The 21,575-nt window shown below is 45.7% G+C and overlaps 1 protein-coding gene across 1 annotated transcript in view; it reads right to left on the minus strand.

Annotated features, from left to right (window-relative positions):
* Positions 1 to 13,425, minus strand: part of nus1 (NUS1 dehydrodolichyl diphosphate synthase subunit) — a 37,614-nt gene extending 24,189 nt beyond the window's left edge. Inside the window, exon 1 of the mRNA XM_068025504.1 lies at positions 12,898 to 13,425. Within this exon, the coding sequence (XP_067881605.1) occupies positions 12,898 to 13,219 (322 nt within the window). The 5' untranslated portion in view covers positions 13,220 to 13,425. The remainder of the gene's footprint in view (positions 1 to 12,897) is intronic.
* Positions 13,426 to 21,575: the final 8,150 nt, after the last annotated feature.

Consider the following 21,575-nt stretch of genomic DNA (forward strand, 5'->3'; position numbering starts at 1 on the left):
GCGATCGTTGGCAAATGACTCCCACTGCTTGTAATCAATGTCACAGGACTTCAGGTCTCCGCTTAAAAGACATCTGCAAACGCGACATGGACGGCCGGTGGGTCGGATACCAGTGACGAGCTCGCTGTACAATGTGTCTTTGGAGATCCTGCCATCTGCCATGCGGCTCACATGGCCAAGCCATCTCAAGCGCCGCTGGCTCAGTAGGGTGTATATGCTGGGGATGTTGGCCGCCTCGAGGACTTCTGTGTTGGAGATACGGTCCTGCCACCTGATGCCAAGGATTCTCCGGAGGCAGCGAAGATGGAATGAATTGAGACGTCGCTCTTGGCTGACATACATTGTCCAGGCCTCGCTGCCGTAGAGCAAGGTACTGAGGACACAGGCTTGATACACGCGGACTTTTGTGTTCCGTGTCAATGCACCATTTTCCCACACTCGCTTGGCCAGTCTGGACATAGCAGTGGAAGCCTTTCCCATGCGTTTGTTGATTTCTGCATCGAGAGACAGGTTACTGGTGATAGTTGAGCCTAGGTAGGTGAACTCTTGAACCACTTCCAGAGCGTGGTCGCCAATATTGATGGATGGAGCATTTCTGACGTCCTGTCCCATGATGTTAGTTTTCTTGAAGCTGATGGTTAGACCAAATTCATTGCAGGCAGCCGCAAACCTGTCGATGAGTCTCTGCAGACACTCTTCAGTGTGAGATGTTAATGCAGCATTGTCAGCAAAGAGGAGTTCCCTAATGAGGACTTTCCGTACTTTGGTCTTCACTCTTAGACAGGCAAGGTTGAACAACCTGCCACCAGATCTTGTGTGAAGGAAAATTCCTTCTTCTGAAGACTTGAACGCATGTGAGAGCAGCAGGGAGAAAAAGATCCCAAAACAGTGGAAGTACGAGAACACAGCCCTGTTTCACACCACTCAGGATAGGAAAGGGGTCTGATGAGGCGCCGCTATGCTGAATTGTGCCTTTCATATGGTCATGGAATGAGGTGATGATACTTAGTAGCTTTGGTGGACATCCGATCTTTTCTAGTAGTCTGAAGAGACCACGTCTGCTAACGAGGTCAAAGGCTTTGGTGAGATCAATGAAAGCAACGTAGAGGGGCAGCCGTTGTTCACGGCATTTCTCCTGTAGCTGGCGAAGGGAGAACAGCATGTCAATGGTCGATCTCTCTGCTCGGAAGCCACACTGTGCCTCAGGGTAGACACTCAGCCAGCTTCTGGAGCCTGTTTAAAGTGACTTGAGTGAAAACTTCCCCCACTATGCTGAGCAGGGAGATTCCACGGTAGTTGTTGCAGTTACCGTGGTCACCCTTGTTCTTAGAGGGTGCTGACATTGGCATCGTGCATGTCCTGTGGTACTGCTCCCTTGTCCCAGCACAGGCAAAGCAGTTCATGGAGTGCTGAGAGTATAGCAGGCTTGGCACTCTTGATTATTTCAGGGGTAATGCAGTCCTTTCCAGGGGCTTTTCCGCTGGCTAGAGAATCAATGGCATCGCTGAGTTCCGATTTTGTTGGCTGTACGTCCAGCTCTTCCAATACTGGCAGAGACTGGGCTGCATGGAGGGCGGTCTCAGTGACATTTTCCCTGGAGTATAGTTCTAGGTACTGCTTCACGCAGCAGTCCATTTGCTTGCGTTGGTTAGTGATTTTGTCCCCTGATTTAGATTTGAGGGGGGCGATCTTCTTGAGGGGGACGATCTTCTTGATGGTTGGCCCAAAAGCTCTTAGTGCCATCATGCATTGCTCTGATGTTTCCGGTGTCTGAGGCCAGCTGAATATGACTGCATAGGTGTTGCCAATAGTCATTTGCGCAGCACCTGGCTGTTCTTTGTGCAGCACTTCTGGCTACTTTAAGTGCTATGGATGTTAACTCGCTGGGGCCTTTCTTGTAGTTCAGCAGTGCAATGCGTTTAGTGGCTACAATAGGTTCCAGCTCTTCAAAAGGTAGATTGAAACCAGTCTACATTCCGCTTCACACGTTTGCCATAGATGGTCATTGCTGAGTCATAGATGGTGTCTCTGATGTGGGCCCACTTGGTCTCTGCATCCCCTGTAGGAGTGTTCTGAAGGGCTTTTTCCAAGTGAATTTCGAAACCTATCTGACAACTGTGGATGAGAGATTCTGCTAGTGTTGATGCGCAGGTGGCCCTTCTGCTTGCAGTGATGCAGCTTCTTTGGTTTGAGTCTAACCTTGCTGCACACCAGGGAGTGGTCAGTGTCGCAGTCCGCACTGTGGAAGCTGCATGTGATTTGAACGCTGATTAAAGAGGCTCGCCTTGTGACGATGAGGTCCAGCTGGTGCCAACGACGCGATCTTGGGTGCCTCCAAGAAACCTGGTGACAGGGTTTAGTGTGAAAGAACGAGTTGGTAATGCAGAGGTTATGATAGGTACACAACTCAAGCAGTCTCTGTCCATTCTCATTCATCCTTCCAATGCCATAGCGCCCAAGGCAGGAAGGCCATGAGTCATGGTCGGCCCCAACCCTAGCATTAAAGTCCCCCAGCAGGAACAGGTGTTCGGTATTGGGGATGCTGCTAATGATATTATGGAGTTCCTCGTAGAACTGGTCTTTAGCTTCTGGTGGGGAGCACAGTGTTGGAGCATAGATGCTGAGTAGGTGTACTGGACCAGAGGCGGTGAACAGTCAAACGGACAGTATACGTTCAGAGCCATTTGAGGGTGGCTCGATCATGCTGAGCAAAGAGTTTGATGGCGAAGCCCACTCCATGCTGTCTTGGTTCTTCAGGATCCCTACCCTGCCAGAAGGTGTAGTCTTGCTCTCTTAGCGATCCGCTCGCAGGGAGGCGTGTCTCCTGAAGTGCTGCAATGTCCACATTGAGTCTGCGGAGATCGTTGTTAACGATGGCGGTCTTCCGAGAATCATTGATTTGTGTAAGGTCTTCCGACAGGCCAGGACACATAGTTCGGACGTTCCAGCTTGCAAAACGAACGGCTGGTACCTTCTTTCCTTTTTTTGTCGTGCTGTTTGGTGCGGTGTTAGAGTCCATTTGTCGGGCAATGACCCTGAGCTCCAGGCAGCCATTGAAGCAGGTAGACTGTGGTGGGACAGAACCCTACTGACCTGGGGCTGCCCGGTTTGAGGCGGGCAGTAGTTGTCCAGTGAGATGCAATGACCTCTCCCACCGACAAAGGCAACCCGTGGCGCCCAATCTCTACGCCAATTGAGCTGGACTTATAACCCGTAACTGCTGCCTTTCGTGTTGTTTTGGTCGCTGTGAGGCGACTATGGAGTGACCTCTTTATGGCGCATGCCTGGGCAGATGTGTGGAGATTGTGAGTTGCCCAAGCGTCAAAACCCCCCTTTCGGCCTTTCTGGTGGGGTCCAAAGGAGAGCAGAGCACGCGTTTGGCACCGGTATGGCTGTAGGAACTGCCGGAAACATGCCAAAGGTGACACATGACTGCCTTCGGGGTTCCGCTCCAGATTTTGTTAGGGTTCGCTCCCTTCGCCTTGGTCTCTCCTGAGACGCCCACAAGGCAGTGAGGTTGTTAGGGCCCCTGCTCAGGGGTAGGTGGATGCCGGTGGGAGGAGGTGGTGGGGGGGGGTGGGGGGGGGGTGGGGGAAGGAGAAGGGAGTGCGAAGGGGAAGGGTGCGGTGGGAAGGGGTGGAAGGAAGGGGGTGCGAGGGGGAGCTGGGAAGAGGGTGCGGGTGGATTCCCAGCACAGCAACTCGATTGGATTTCATGGGTACTGAAAATGGGGAGGTCGATACCTGTTTTTAATGGTTTGTAAACGCCTGAAAGATGAAGGAACGAGGTCGCTGCTCCCGAGCCGGCGGGAAACTCAATACTAACAGAACCAAAGTACTAACAGAACCAAAGTACTAACAGAACCAAAGTACTAACAGAACCAAAGTACTAACAGAACCAAAGTACTAACAGAACCAAAGTACTAACAGAACCAAAGTACTACAGTTGTTACCCTGTTGTGCTAATATTCACAAACTGATTTTGCCAACTGCTCACACGGCTGCATTCTGAAGTGCTGCATGGAACGGATAAGACTTGTGGGATGATGCTTCTTTGAAAGACTTCCAAGGGATATCAGCACTGGTAGCTCAACATTTGTCTCTTGGATGACCATCTAACTTCTTCCAATATGTGTGCTCCAGCAACAGTTCGACTGGAGTTGCACCAATTCTGCTCCAGGAAAATGCCACAGCAGTGCAAATGATTACAATAGCTAATCTGCTTCTAAGAAGAGAGGCAGAGGATTCTCAGCCAGAGAGGGTATTCTATCAGCAATGTCACCATAAAAATAGGATCTAGGAGACCCTTACTCAGGTAACAGGGGAACTTAATCCCCTTGTTACTAAAGAGGCAGTACAGAACAACTTATAGTTCATTTCACACTATAGGATGGGGTATAAAGGAAGAAATAATGGCAGCTCGTCAGAAAGGTACAGCGATAATTATGGGAGAATTTAACCTACATATAGACTAGAACAATCAGATGGGCAGAGGTGGCCTTGATGAGGAGTCCATAGAATGTTTTTAGCATAATTTCTTGGAACAATGTGTTCTAGAGCCAACCAGAGAGCAGGCTATACTAGACCTGGCATTGTACAACCAGATAGGATTAATTAATGATCTCATAGTTAAGGCACCCCTAGATAGCAGCGATCATAAAATGATTGAATTTTATATTAAGTTTGAGGGAGAGAAGGCTAGTATTTGAAACTTAAATAAGGGCAATTATGAGGGCATGAAAGCAGAGCTAGCTAAAGTGAACTGGCAAATCAGATTAAGGGTAGGGTCAATGGAGATGCGCAGCGGCAGATATTTAAAGGGGATATTTCTGAATACACAGAATAGATACATTTCAACAAGAAAGACAAATTCCAAGGGTGGGACCTGCCATCCGTGGTTAACTAAAACAGTTAAAGATAGTATCAAACTTAAAGAAAACACCTATAATTACGCAAAGATGGGAGGCAGGTCAGAAGATTGGACAGAATATAAAAAACAGCAAACAATGACTAAAAGATTGATAGGGAAGGCAAAACTAGAGTACGAGAGAAAGCTAGCTAGAAATATAAAGACAGATAGTAAGAGTTTCTATAGATATTTAGAAAAGAAAAAAAAAAGTTAACAAAGTGAGCATTGGTCCTGTAGAAAGTGAGTCTGGGGAATTAATAATGGACAATAAGGAGATGGCAGAAGGAATTGAACATATATTTTGCATCAATCTTCACTATGGAGGATACAGGTAACATCCCAGTATTAGCTGTAAATCAGGAAATGAAAGGGAGAGGAGGAACTCAAGAAAATTACAAGCACCAGGGAAATGGTACTGAACAAACTGTTGGAGCTGCAGGCTGACATGTCCCCAGGTCCTGATAGACTTCATCCTAGGGTGTTAAAAGAAGTGGCTAGTGAGATAGTTGATGCGTTAGTTTTAATTTTCCAAAATTCCCTAGATTTGGGGAAGGTTCCTTTAGATTGGAAAATAACGAATCTAACTCCTTTATTCAAAAAGGGAGGGAGACAGAAAGCAGGAAACTACAGGCCAGTTAGCTTAACATCTGTCTTAGGGAAAATGTTAGAAGCTATTAAAGATGTTATAGCAAGGCACTTAGAAAAATTCACGGTAATCAGGCAGAGTCAACATGGTTTTGCGAAAGGGAAATTACGTTTAACCAATTTATTGGAGTTCTTTGAGGGAGTTACATGTGCTGTGGATGAAGGGGAACCGGTGGATGTATTGTATTTAGATTTCCAGAAGGCATTTGATAAGGTGCCACATCAAAGGTTATCACAGAAAATAAAAGCTCATGGTGTAGGGGTAACATATTGGCATGGATGGAAGATTGGTTAGCTAACAGGAAACAGAATAGGTATAAATAGGTCATTTTCTGGTTGGCAAGATGTATTGAGTGGTGTACCACAGAGATCTGTGCTGGGGCCTCAACTTTTTACAGTTTATATAAATGACTTAGATGAAGGGACCGAAGGTATGGTTGCTAAATTTGCTGATGACACCAAGATAGGTAGGAAAGTAACCTGTGAAGAGGACATAAGCGGACTATAAAAGGAATATCGATAGGTTAAGTGAGTGGGCAAAGACCTGGCAAATGGAGTATAATGTGGGAAAGTGGGAAATTTCCCACTTTGGGAGGAAGAATAAAAAAGCATATTATCTAAATGGTGGGACTGCACAGCTCGGAGATGCAGAGGGATCTGGGTGTCCCAGTACGAGTCACAAAAGGTTGGTATGCAGGTACAGCACATAATTAGGAAAGCTAATAGAATGCTATTGGTTATCGCGAGGGGAATTGAATACAAAAGTAGGGAGGTTATGCTTCAGCTATACAGGGCGAGACCACATCTGGAGTACAGTGTACAGTATTGGTCTCCTTATTTAAGGAAGGATGTCAATGCGTTGGAGGCAGTAGAGAAGGTTTACTAGACCAATACCTGGAATGGGCGGCTGTCTTACAAGGAAATATTGGACAGGCTAGGCTTGTATCTGCTGGAATTTAGAAGAGTAAGATCCTGAGGAGTCTTGACATGGTGGATGTGAAAAGGATGTTTCCTCTTGTGGGAGAATCTAGAACTAGGGGGGGGTCACTGTTTTAAAAATAAGGGGTCGCCCATTTAAGACAGATGATGAGGAGAATTTTTTTCTCTCAGAGGGTCGTGATTCTTTGGAATTCTCTTCCTCAAAAGGTAGTGGAGGCAGAGTCTTTGACTATTTTTAAGACAGAGGTAACAGATTCTTGATAAGCAAGGGGATGGAAGGTTATCGGGGGTAGGTGGAAATGTGGAATAATCAGTTCAGCCATGAACTTATTGAATGGTGGAGCAGGCTCGAAGGGCTGAGTGGCCTACTCCCACTCCTAATTTGCATGTTCAATGATTCTTCCTTCTCTGTATACATTTTAGGTAGGAATCACCCATGAACAAACACCCATTTTCCACCAGGTCCATAACACTCCTTAGCAGCACCACCTCAACTGCACTATCCTTTTCTCTCATTGACCTTCCAGCAAGAATATGGTAGCAATTTTCAGAACAAGGGTAAAGAAGAAAAAAAAAACTTGCCATATGAACAAGCAAATAGTTAGCATTCTATTCAAACTTCAAATCTTGTACTGTTTTGCAGCCAAGGGTTATGGACAGGCATTAAATCTGTGCCCTCTGCCAACACTGCTTTTGAATAATATGCTGAGTAACAAGACTTGACTTCCAAATTCATGCCTCCTTATAATACAGTACCCTGATGGTATTAGACTGTACCAATACCAAGAACATATCAATCAAATCTGCAACATATACCTGTGCACACTATTCATTTTTGAAAATCATGCCACCTAAATATTCTGAACTTGATTTCGAATATTTCCTTCCATTTGTTCTTTTACATTACCTGCCTCAGATAGCCACAAGGCTGAGAATATGCAGCTTCACAGTTCACTCCAGGTGCAAAGCCATGTAAGTTAGGCATTTCGAGTGCAATACTAAATCCACAGCACTGAAAATTGTTGAGGCAGAAGTCACACGGAGCCGAATTTTCCCAGACTTTTGGGGTCAGTTAAGGAGGCGGGAGAGCTGACAATATGCCAGAGGAGAACGCAAATTCTTGGTGCTGCCATGGCATATATCTAGCATCAGGCACCTCAGCGGCACAACTGCCCACTGGATAGCCAAGTGAGCCACTTAAGGGCTCATTTTAGGGCCACATCCCACCCCACAGTCACTTTGTCAGCGTTCAAAAGGACTCACCACCGCGTGGGGAGACTGCTAGGTAAACCCTGGCAGCCTCCTTGATGGGTGCTCCATGGCACACAGAGGGGCTCCCCAGAGGAAATAACCACCCCACACCTAACTTGTCACCAGCGCTCCAATACCCCACATCCCAAATCACCAGGGCCCGCCTGCATCAAACTTCCCTAAACAAACTCACTAATCTTCAAGGGCACTGAGGCACCCTCATCTTCGTGCTGCAGTCTCAGCAGTGGCCACTGTCGAGGCTACTGAGCTGCCATCCCAGGTGGTCCACCAACCTCAATTAGATGGCGGCCCCAGCAGCAGCCTGTTAATTGGCCGCTGTTGGCAAGATGCCACCAGGGTCCCTTAACAGCGGGGTCAGCTCCCGCTTTCGGCCCAAGCAGCAAGACTTGACCAGCCACGGAAAAATTCAGCCTATCATCTATCATGGAGCATAAAACTCTTGACCACGGTTGCTACCCATAAAATCAAAAATGTAATGAGCATCAATTAATGCAGGCACCACAGATTTAGAAATTAAACGTACTATTCAACTTGCCAGGATAATTACTTTACAGTTTTACCAACCTTTAAAACAAGCCAGTGTCTTGCTCTCTACTGCTTCAATCTCTTACACTTCTCTCCCCCTTGGACATCACACATCTTGCTAAATATGCAAAATAAATGTGTAGGATGTTTCTAAAAGTTAACAACTTGTATTCATGTAATGACTTCACCGTAACAAAATGTCTCAAGGTGCTTCACAAGAGCAACATAAAGCAAAATTTGACACGGAGCCACATAAGTGGATATTATGACAGGTGACCAGGTTTTTTTTTTAAAAAGGAGCATTTTAAAAGGGGGAAAAAAAAAAAGAGGTAGAGGGGATTAGGGAGGGAATTCCAGAGCTTAGGGTCAAGGCAGCTGAAGGTACTGCCACCAATAGTCGATAAATTAAAATCGGGGATGCTCAAGGTTGGAATTAGAGGAGCACAATATCTGAAAGGAGGCTGGAGGAGATTAGAGATAGGGAGGGTGACACCATGGAGAGATCTGAAAACAAGGATGAGGATTTATTTTAAAAAGGCGTTGCTTAATCAGGAGCCAGTTTAGGTCAGCAAGCAGAGGGGTGATGGGAATCACCATAGCTGTGAATTAGGACACTGGCAGCAGAGCTTTGAATGACCAAATGTCTACAGAGAGTAGAACGTGGGAGGCCGGCCAGGAGACAGGTAATGTTATGGTGGTGGAAATGAGCAGTCTTATTAATGGTGTAATAGTGCGGTTGGAAGCTCATCTCAGGGTTAAATATGACAGGCAGAATAATTTTGCCTAACTAATTTTCTTAGCAAATCCAAAAGGACTATGCCTTACTGTGAATGCTACTCTAACTCTTCTCAACCTCTTCAGTAAAATTAGGGTCTCCATACCTGAAGTGCAACTTAAAATTATCAGCCCTACCCAAGCTAAAACTGATTTGAAGCAGGCAGGCACAATTATTGAACCATTTTAGCCCACAATGGAACAGTTACTGCTTACTATAGCCCAACACATAGCAAAACCTGTTTCCCAACAAAATGTTCTTAAAGCAATTTAACCTTTCCAGCTAATCTTCCGAGTTCACAAATAGAAAAAAAAACTCTGCATTTATTTCCCTACTCATCTCCCACTCTTCAGACTTCCTGGCCCTGATATTTACTAGGGCACTGGGGCATGGTTTGAGAGCTGGCACATGAAATTATGGTCAAGAAATCCAGAAGTGCAGGTTTCCCTAAACACCATATAGTTTTAACTCCACAGGGTGTTGCAACTGTTATTCCCCCAGGTTACCTGCCAGACAGCTTGTCTGACTGACAGTCTTGGCCCCGTCTGATGGGGAGCAGATTCAGTGGTGGTGGGGATCAGTTCACAGGATTAGCTTACTGGGCCTGGAAAAACTCTTGCCCCACAAGCAGTGCTGTAAAGGCACAGATCTTCTGGATCTAGGTATCCTTTCTCTCTGCCTTTTACTTGCTAGGGAAATCCAGCCAACAATAGTTGGAAGTAGAAGACTTGTTAAAATGGAGCACACAACCTCCTCAAAAGATTTCAACAACCAATCCGCCTCCCTTCTGCCTCCATTAAAACAAAGTGGGCGGGCTTGAGGCAGGATGAGGTCATCTGACATTTTAAAACAATTCCCACCCAACCCAAACTCATCTATTTCGAGGTGGCTAAAATTACACCGCACCACAGCTCCCCCATAGCTGTTCATTTTCCACAATGTCTTGTCCTTTGCCTGCCTGCCTGCGAGCCACCCACCCCCCCTCCATCCCCAACCATTTTTGCATTGCAATAGTGGTACTGACTTGACTCATGGGTTTTGTATAATTGCAAGTTTATATTGTGATGCTGTCAAAGCCTTTAGCACAGGTCTTCCAATCTACAGGTAGTAACAGAGGTGCGACAATCAGACAAATGCTGAAATGACTGAGGTACTTTGAGATGTCCCCACAACATGAAAAGGCTCTATAGAAATGCAAGTCTTTTGAAATAAAAATGGTACCAATCTGTTAGAAAATCAAAATCACTTAAGCCAATACAATTTAATGCTGTAAGATAACTTGTGCGATCGTGCATCAAATTATCCCTGCTACCAATGACAAATTTGTAATCACCAGTACCCTAAAGAACTGAGAGGTCATAGCTCTCAGGAAAGACTGAGCAGGCTGGTGTACTTTCCGCTAGAAAAGGTAAGATCGAAGTGTGACCAGGTAGAGGTCCTTAAGATTATGAAAGGGTGTGATAGGGTAGATGTAGAGATGTTGTTTCCACTTGACTGTATCGGTGCCGCTTCCTGCTCTCGCCCGATCTGGCAAACTTCAACTTTGCTTCCAATTTCCACCCTTCTCTCACCTTTACATTGTCTATCTCGGACACTTACCTTCCTCGACTTCTGTCTCCATCTTTGGGGATGGGCTGTCCACCAATTTTTATGACAAGTCCACCGATTCCCAAGGCTACCTTGACTACACTTCTTCACACCCTGCTTCCTGCAAGGACTCCATCCCATTCTCCCAGTTTCTCCGTCTTCGACACATCTGTTTCGATGATGCAACCTTCCACAACACCGCATCTGATATATCTTCCTTTTTCCTCAACTGAGGATGCCCCCCATTGTGGGTGACAGGGCCCTCGACTGTGTCTGATCCATTTCCCACACTTCTACCCTCACCCCTTCCCCTCCCTCCCAGAACCGTGACAGGATTCCCTTTGTCCCGAATTTCCAGCCAACCAGCCTCCACATCTGAAGGATTATCCTCTACCATTTCCGCCACCTCCAGTGTGATCCCACCACCAAACACATCTTTCTCTCCCCTCCAGGCAGCATTCCAAAGGGATCATTCCCTCCGTGACACCCTGGTCCGCTCATCCATTACCCCCAACACCTTGTCCCTTTCCCATGCAATTGCAGGAGGTATAATACCTGCCTTTACCTCCTCTCTCCTCACCATCCAAGGTCCCAAACACTCCTTCCAGGTGAAGCAGCAATTTACTTGTACTTCCTTCAATTTAGTATACTGTATTTGCTGCTCACAATGCAGTCGCCTTTACATTGGGGAGACCAAACGCAGATTGGGTGACCGTTTTGTAGAACACCTCCACTTAGTCCGAAAGCATGACCCCGAGCTTCTGGTTGCTGGTCATTTCAACTCACCACCCTGCTCTCATGCCCACATTTCTGTCCTTGGCCTGCCGCAGTGTTCCAGTGAACATCAATTTAAGCTCGAGGAGTAGCACCTTGACTTTCAATTAGGCACTCTACAGCCTTCCAGACTCAACACTGAGTTCAATAATTTCAGAGCATGATTGGATTATTTTTATTTTATTCATTTTTTTATTTTATTTTATAACCATGTGCCTGCCTTAAACTTGGTTTTTCATGTGCTTTTGGACAGAGCTGCTCAATATCGAGCCATGAACACTCTCTCTGGACTAATGCGTTGTCCTTCACCACAACCATTAACACTTCCTTTGCTTTGTCCGATGACGTATTTTTCATTTGATCTCTCCTGCCCTCTACCCTATCACACACCTTCCCTTTTGTTCACTTCCCCACCCACCCCCTTCACTGGCTTAAAACCCAATAAATTTCTAACCTTTGCCAATTCCGATTAAAGGTCACAGACCTGAAATTTTAACTCCGCTTCTCTCATCACAGATGCTGCCTGGCCGCTGAGTATTTCCAACACTTTGTTTTGTTTCCACTTTAAGATTGGAACTAGGAGCAATAAATATAAGGTAGGCACTAATAAATCTGTGGCTTGAACGCACAACTTTGATGCAGTTCAGAACGCTCCCACGAAGCCAAAACTGACTAGCCCACATTGCAAGTATTTACATAATGATATCTTGTTGTTATACACCAGTATCTGCAGTTTTTAAAATTCAATTAAATTAACTTTGAGTACTATTAGATTAGTACTTGAATAACATTTAAACTTAATTTTTTAAAGCAAAGAATTTTAATTAAACTTTCATTTAGCATGGTAAAGCTTACAACTTAAACCAAATGAAACCACACTTCAACACTGCCCCGTCCAAAAAAAAAAGTAAATTCTTCCCTTATACTGATGGCAATCTGTCCTGGACAACCAAGAAACAACACTTAAACCAGGGCAGTCACGAATCGCGATTGTAGCCAATTATTCATCGGCAAGGTCAACTGAACGAAATGTGTGGAGAGAGAAACAGAGTTAACGTTTCAGGTCAGTGATCTTTCATCAGAACGAGATTAGGGTTTGATGAAAGGTCACAGACCTGAAGCGTTCACTCTGCTTCTCTCCCTATAGATGTTGCCAGACCTGCTGAGCCAAACCTGCTGAGTATTTCCAAAACTTTCTGAATAGGAGAAAAGATTCCCGCCTGGCTACTGTGCATCCCAAGTAGTAGCACGGAAGGGGTCTGTTATCAGATTACCTTGCATCAAAAAAGTGAGAAATAGGCGTACGGCGTAGTAATGAGAATATTTTCTCATCGCTTTTAAAGGGAGGAATCGTCCTCTTGCAGTTTCAAACACATTGGTCAATATACAAGTTAATTTACACAGACACTTCTACATTGATAGGTGGCATGCAAAGTCGACAGCCCTTTTCAGCAGTGGCACTTTCCCCTCACCTTGGTTGTCATAGACGCTGACATAAGAGATGCCCACGGCCATACACCACACTACCAGGTTGGCAATGTCGGTGTAGCTGCTCTCCTCCTCGGTGACTACAAGACCCAGGTGCAGCGGCAGCTTCTTCAGGCTGCGGCCGTCCGAACGCCAGCGCGCGCGCCGGCTTTTGCCTTTGTTCTTCGCGTTCTGGAACCCGAATCCCAGGCTCGCCGGGTTCCAGCGCTTCCAGGCCCACATTCCATTCCGGAACCAGGCGGAGAGAGTCCAGTGCAGGCAGAGCACAGTGTGCACAACCCTCCACACCAACTCAAACAGTGCCATCACCTTACCATGCAACTATAGAAGGGGAGGCCCACAAATAAGATAATGAAATTAAAATAACAAAAATAGAGACTTCTGATCGAAAGATTCGCATTGGGGAAAGAGGAAAAAGCCAGCTTGCCAAATAAGAGCTTATCTCTCTGAATGATTACGAATCATTGCCAACTCCCCGACACGCCGACCGCCATCTTCGTTCTTATTCTAAAAAAAAACTAACTTTCACCTTTGACTTAAACACACATGGAGCGCGGGGATTGGTTCAAATCTTCCACTTGACGTGCACGTCGGCCTTGACTGTAAGTAGACAAGAGAAATGTCATTCCCTAAATGCCTGGTAGCCAAAGCTGTAGCGTCCCCTAAATAGGCAGAGCAGAATTCAAGAACTCATCTGTAGGGTCAACGTTAGTTCATGCGATGCTGAAGGAGATGGCATATCTATGTAACTGGTTACACAACAACATTGGCAAAAAAAAGTCAAATTGTCAACTGCAGTGCACAGGGGTGTAAGGAGGAGGAACGGGCAGAAGGAAATTAGATATAGCCTGTAAATATGTTTTTATGTAGTGCGATAGTTTATACAAATTTCCTTTGAATTAAGGATGATGAATATAAGGTGTCTGAAGCACACTTCTGCTAAGTATTACTCTAATTCCATTCACCAATTACCTCACACTCCCGCTTCACCAAGAGCTCAATCTTAAAATTCTCATCCTTTTCAAATCTCACCAGGGTCTCACCCCCTCCCTATCTCTATAATCTTTTGCAGCCCCACAATCCTCCGAGATCGCGACACTCCTCCAGTTCTGACCTGTTGTGCATCCCAATTTTAACCATTGGTTGCTATGCCTTCAGCTGCCTAGGCCCTAAGCTCTGGAACTTCTTTCCTAAACCTCCCAGCCTCTTTATCTCTCTCACCTCCTTTAAGATGCTCCTTAAAAGTTACTTCTTTGACCAAACATTTCATCATCTACACTATTATCTCCTTCAGGCTCATTGTCAAATTTTGTTTGAAAATGCTTCTGTGAAGCACCTTGGGCCATTTTACTATGTTAAAGGTGCTATATAAATTTGAGTTATTGTTGCAGTCAACCAACTTGCTATGATGATTATGTTTGTTCGAGGGTAATGGGATATCACACATGAAAACCACTAGGGGCTGGATTTTTAGCCCTTACTGGTGCTGGGAACGGAGGTGGGCAGGCGTGGAATTCCGCACCGCTGGCCTGAGGCCAACTGAAGCCCTCAAGTGGCCAATTAATGGCCACATAATGGCCACTTACTACCTCCACTTCAGTTCTGTTGAAGGCCCACCACTGCGGGCAGACGCCGCCAGGTTAAGCCTGCCAGCCTCCTTGCATGGTTTGCAGGGGGGGGTGTCCCTCCTTTGGAGGCAATCCAGGACCCCTGGAGGGGACCCTTGGTAGCAATGGCTGCAGCCCCTCCCCCCAGAAGACATCAGGCCCTCACCAACACACCCCCTACCCCATTGCCTGATTGGCTCCTGCGACCCCAACCCCATTTACCTTTTCCAGGGTCTCCTCCAGTCTTTGGCATTGCAGGGCCTCCTGCAGTACTGACAGTGGCCACTGGTCCCAGTGGTGCTGCCTATATTGCAGAGCAGCCGGCCTTCCGATTGGCCAGCAGCTCTGGAGGTGGGAGCTTGTCCCTTAAAGGAACGGCATACCCAACGGCGGGCAGTTAATAGGGGGTTCAATGGAGGGCCGAGGTGGGTCCTCTCCCCGCCTTCTAGCCCACCACTGGGACCCCTGACACCGGAATAAAATCCAGCCCTGACTTGCTTTCTCTGATCACAAAAGCCACAAATTCCCTGTAGAGGGCCTTGAGCTGGAAAAGACGCCCGATTAGAAGAAATCTCCAGTGATAAGCCTGTGAAAAGCATCTGGGTGGGTGTCAGTGAGGTGAACAGCAAGCACCATTCCTCCACTGCTGAGAGCAAATACTGGCCAATGTGAAAACCAGTGGGCAATTTTCTTCTTTTGTAAAAAAAAAGTTTAAATATGTTTATACAAATAAAAGTGTTTATAATTATTAAATGTTTGCCATTTCCATGTTTCAGATTGTGTTCCATGTTTTTGTAATGATTGGCTTCTTGAAATAAAATGTTTTAATGAGAAAATATTTTTTTCAAAATAAACACAAAGTGAATTCATCATTGCTGTTTTGAGCTCCCTTTTATTCTTCATAATTACATTCAATATTAGTAATTCAGTAATAGTAGAAAAACAATGCTAATTTAATGTGAAAAAATCAAATTAAAACAGCAATGTAAGTCAATTAAACAGGACCACTAGTTATACACCAGTTCTGCATATGGTAGTAACACTGATTTAAATTCGGGTATAGATCCAAGACATGTAATGATTATCTTCATTTTTAGCAATTTGAATATGCATTTTAATGAAGATCACTTTATGAAAGAAAATAATATGCCTGGACATCAGATTTTAAAATAAATAGAAAAAACATCAGTCTGTTCGAAAAGTTAAACCAAATTAATAATTTTGAATATTCAAAGTTTTCCGAAGTGTAATCATGTCAGTGCTGATGCAAAACTTACTAATTCATGCTGAATTGAAGGTCAACAGATTCAGGGAAGACACTTAATAACATGTTAAGTATTTTGAAGTTTATAGAAAATCTGATAAGCCACAAGAAGACTTACAGAATTGCAAAGATAGAATTCAACTTAAAATAGAACATTGATTATCTATGTTACCTCACACACTCAATCAGAATTTTTAAAAGTAATTGGTATATCGGTCATTGATTTTTAATCAATATCATAGTCATAATAATCTTTGTGGTCAGTCAGACCAATAATGTTTGGGATTGTCCTCTCCCTGCTGTTCTCACATGCGTTCAAGTCTTCAGAAGAAGGAATTTTCCTCCACACAAGATCAGATGGCAGGTTGTTCAACCTTGCCTGTCTAAGAGTGAAGACCAAAGTACGAAAAGTCCTCATCAGGGAACTCCTCTTTGCTGACGATGCTGCTTTAACATCCCACACTGAAGAGTGTCTGAAGAGACTCATTGACAGGATTGCAGCTGCCTGCAACAAATTTGGCCTAACCATCAGCCTCAAGAAAACGAACATCATGGGACAGGATGTCAGAAATGCTCCATCCATCAAGATCGGCGACCACGCTCTGGAAGTGGTTCAAGAGTTCACCTACCTAGGCTCAACTATCACCAGTAACATGTCTCAATGCAGAAATCAACAAGCGCATGGGAAAGGCATCCGCTGCTATGTCCAGACTGGCCAAGAGGGTGTGGGAAAATGGCACACAGACAGGGAACACAAAAGTCCGAGTGTATCAAGCCTGTGTCCTCAGTACCTTGCTCTATGGCAGCGAGGCCTGGACAATGTATGTCAGCCAAGAGCAACGTCTCAATTCATTCCATCTTCGCTGCCTCCGGAGAATCCTTGGCATCAGGTGGCAGGACCGTATCTCCAACACAGAAGTCCTCGAGGCAGCCAACATCCCCAGCATATACACCCTACTGAACCAGCGGCGCTTGAGATGGCTTGGCCATGTGAGCTACATGGCAGATGGCAGGATCCCCAAGGACACATTGTACAGCGAGCTCATCACTGGTGTCAGACCCACCGGCTGTCCATGTCTCCACTTTAAAGACGTCTGAAAACGTGACATTAAGTCCTGTGACATTGATCACAAGTCATGGGACTCAGTTGCCAGTGATCGCGAGAGCTGGCGGATAGCCATAAAGATGGGGCTAAAGTATGGTGAGTCGAAGAGACTTAGCAGTTGGCAGGAAAAAAGTCAGAAGCGACAGGCGAGAGCCAACTGTGTAACAGCCCTGACAACCAATTTTATCTGCAGCACCTGTGGAAAAGTCTGTCACTCTAGAATTGGCCTTCATAGCCACTCCAGGCGCTGCTTCACAAACCACTGACCACCTCCAGGCGCTTACCCATTGTCTCTCGAGATAAGGAGGCCAAAGGAGAAGAAGAAGAATCTTCGTTGTCAGTCAGACCAATAATGTTTGAGCTATCGTCCTTCTGTGCTATCTGTGCAGCAATTTCAAAAAATGCTTTTCCTTTTACACCATGCATAGTTTTATATCCACAACTGTTCAGAATCTTGCTAGAAGATAGCCAGGTCTCACCTTGATAAAAGGCTGGAGTTGCACATTAGCCCCTTTTGATCTCCAGTTGTCTTATGGTCAATAAGACTCTGATTTTCATGAGGTCACATGAATAGTTCCGGGGGTTGCCATCCAGGTAAAGCCACCCGAGGCGGGAAAATATCCAAACACATCAGGGTTAAAGAACAAAGAACAGTACAGCACAGGAACAGGCCATTCAGCCCTCCAAGCCTGCGCTGATCTTGATGCCTGCCTAAACTAAAACCTTCTGCACTTCCGGGGACCATATCCCTCTATTCCCATCCTATTCATGTATTTGTCAAGATGCCTCTTAAAACGTCATTATCGTACCTGCTTCCATCACCTCCCCCGGCAGCAAGTTCCAGGCACTCACCACCCTCTGTGTAAAGAACTTGCCTCGCACATCCCCTCTAAACTTTTCCCCTCTCACCTTAAACCTATGTCCCTAGTAACTGATTCTTCCACCCTAGGAAAAAGCTTCTGACTATCCACTCTGTCCATTCCACTCGTATCTTTGTAAACCTCTATCATGTCGCCCCTCCACCTCCGTCATTCCAGTGAAAACAATCTGAGATTATCCAACCTCTCCTCATAGCTAATGCCCTCCAGACCAGGCAACATCCTGGTAAACCGCTTCTGTACCATCTCCAAAGCCTCCACGTCCTTCTGGTAGTGTGGTGACCAGAATTGCACGCAATATTCTAAGTGTGGCCTAACTAAGGTTCTGTACAGATGCAGCATGACTTGCCAATTTTTATACTCTATGCCCCGACTGATGAAGGCAAACATGCCGAATGCCTTCTTGACTACCTTATCCACCTGCGTTGCCACTTTCAGTGACCTGTGGACCTGTACGCCCAGATCTCTTTGCCTGTCAATACTCCTAAGGGTTCTGCCATTTACTGTATACCTCCCACCTGCATTAGACCTTCCAAAATGCATTACCTCACATTTGTACGGATTAAACTCCATCTGCCATTTCTCCGCCCAAGTCTCCAACCGATCTATATCCTGCTGTATCCTCTGACAATCCTCATCACTGTCCGCAACTCCACCAACCTTTGTGTCGTCCGCAAACTTACTAATCAGACCAGCTACATTTTCCTCCAAATCATTTATATATACGACAAACAGCAAAGGTCCCAGCACTGATCCCTGCGGAACACCACTAGTCACATCCCTCCATTCAGAAAAGCACCCTTCCACTGCTACCCTCTGTCTTCCATGACAGAGCCAGTTCTGTATCCATCTTGCCAGCTCAAGTCTGATCCCATGTGACTCCACCTTTTGTACCAGTCTGCCATGAGGGACCTTGTCAAAGGCTTTACTGAAGTCCATATAGATAACATCCACTGCCCTTCCTTCATCAATCATCTTTGTCACTTCCTCAAAAAACTCAATCAAATTAGTAAGACATGACCTCCCCTTCACAAAACCATGCTGCCTCTCACTAATAAGTCCATTTGTTTCCAAATAGGAGTAAATCCTGTCCCGAAGAATCCTCTCTAATAATTTCCCTACCACTGACGTAAGGCTCACCGGCCTATAATTTCCTGAATTATCCTTGCTACCCTTCTTAAACAAAGGAACAACATTGGCTATTCTCCAGTCCTCTGGGACCTCACCTGTAGCCAATGAGGATGCAAAGATTTCTGTCAAGGCCCCAGCAACTTCTTCCCTTGCCTCCCTCAGTATTCTGGGGTAGATCCCATCAGGCCCTGGGGACTTATCTACCTTAATGCTTTGCAAGACGCCCAACACCTCCTCCTTTTTGATAATGAGATGACTGAGACTATCTACACTCCCTTACCTAGGCTCATCATCCACCAAGTCCTTCTCTTTGGTAAATACTGATGCAAAGTACTCATTTAGTACCTCGCCCATTTCCTCTGGCTCCACTAATAGATTCCCTTCTCTGTCCTTGAGTGGGCCAACCCTTTCCCTAGTTACCCTCTTGCTCTTTATATACGTATAAAAATCCTTGGGATTTTCCTTAATCCTGTTTGCCAATGACTTTTCATGACCCTTTTTAACCCTCCTGATTCCTTGCTTAAGTTCCTTCCTACTGTCTTTATATTCCTCAAGGGATTAGTCTGTTCCTAGCCTTCCAGCCCTTATGAATGCTGCCTTTTTTTTGTGACTAGGCTCACAATATCCCGCGTTATCCAAGGTTCCTGAAACTTGCCAAACTTATCCTTCTTCCTCACAGGAACATGCTGGTCCTGGATTCTAAACAACTGACATTTGAAAGAGTCCCACATGTCAGATGTTGATTTACCCTCAAACAGCTGCCCCCAATCTAAATTCTTCTGTTCCTGCCTAATATTGTTATAATTAGCCTTCCCCCAATTTAGCACCTTCGCCCGAGGGCTACTCCTATCCTCATCCACAAGTACTTTAAAACTTACAGAATTATGGTCACTGTTCCCGAAATGCTCCCCTACTGAATCTTCAACCACTTGGCCGGGTTCATTCACCAATACCAGGTCCAGTAAAGCCCCATCCCTAGTTGGACTATCTACATATTGTTTCAAGAAGCCCTCCTGGATGCTCCTTACAAATTCTGCCCCATCCAACCCCTAGCACTAAGTGAGTCCCAGTCAATATAGGGGAAGTTAAAATCACCCACCACTACAACCCTGTTACCTTTACATCTTTCCAAAATCTGTCTACATATCTGCTCCTCTACCTCCCGCTGGCTGTTGGGAGGCCTGTAGTAAACCCACAACATCATGACTGCACCCTTCCTAATCCTGAGCTCCACCCATATTGCCTCACTGCACAAGCCGTCCCGCAGTACAGCTGTGATATTTTCCTTAACAAGTAATGCAACACCCCCACCCCTTTTACATCCCCCTTTATCCCACCTGAAGCTTCTAAATTTTGGAACATTTAACTGCCAATCTTGTCCTTCCCTCAACCAAGTCTCTGTAATAGCAACAACATCATAGAGCTTGGATTAGTACTTGAAATTAAGTTCATCTGCCTTATCTGTTATACTTCTCGCATTGAAACAAATGCATTTCAGACCACCAGTCCCACTGTGCTCAGCAACATCTCCCTGCCTGCTCTTCCTCAGTCTTACTGGCCTTATTTACTAGTTCTCCCTCATTTATTTCACTTGCTGTCCTACTGCTCTGGTTCCCACCCCCCTGCCACACTCCTTTAAACCCTCCCGAGTGACGCTAGCAAACCTCACAGCCAGGATATTTGTGCCCCTCCAGTTTAGATGCAACCCGTCCTTTTTGTACAGGTCCCATCTGTCCCTGAAGAGATCCCAATGGTCCAGATATCTGAAACCCTCCCTTCTACACCAGCTGTTCAGCCACGTGTTTAGCTGCACTATCCTCCTGTTTCTAGCCTCACTGGCACGTGGCACAGGGAGTAATCCAAAGATTACAACCCTAGAGGTCCTGTCTTTTAACTTTGTACCTAACTCCCTAAACACCCCCTGCAGGACCTCGTCATTCTTCCTGCCTATGTCATTGGTACCGATGTGTACCACAACATCTGGCTGTTCACCCTCCCCCTTCAGAATGCCCCCTGTCCGTTCAGAGACATCCTTGACCCTGGCACCAGGGAGGCAACATACCATCCTGGAGTCTCTTTCACGTCCACAGAAGCGCCTATCTGTGCCCCTGACTATAGAGTCCCCTATAACTATTGCTCTTCTGCACTTTGTCCCTCCCTGCTGAACAACAGTACCAGCTGTGGTGCCACTGCTCTGGCTGCTGCTGTTTTCCCCTGATAGGCCATCCCCCCCAACAGTATCCAAAACGGTATTCTTGTTAGAGAGGGGGATAGCCACAGGGGATTCCTGCACTGACTGCCTGCCCCTTCTAGTGGCCACCCATTTATCTGCCTGCACCTTGGGTGTAACCACTTCTCTAAAACTCCTGTCTATGACACTTTCTGCCACCTGCATGCTCCTAAGTGCATCCAGTTGCCGCTCCAACCGATCCATGCGGTCTGTGAGGAGCTGCAACTGGGTACACTTCCTGCAGATGTAGTCGCTCAGAATGCCGGAAGCGTCACGGACCTCCCACATCTCACAGGTGAAGCACTTCACCCCTCTAACTGACATTTCTAGCACTAATTAATAAATTAATTTGAAATAAATAAATACTTATTAAATCCTTACTAAATTGTTATAATTAACTTTCTGGTCCCTGGTGCTAGATTCCTACTATAAATATTAAATGCTAAG

Source organism: Heterodontus francisci, chromosome 3 (genome assembly GCF_036365525.1).
Source record: "Heterodontus francisci isolate sHetFra1 chromosome 3, sHetFra1.hap1, whole genome shotgun sequence".
Lineage (NCBI taxonomy): Eukaryota > Metazoa > Chordata > Chondrichthyes > Heterodontiformes > Heterodontidae > Heterodontus > Heterodontus francisci.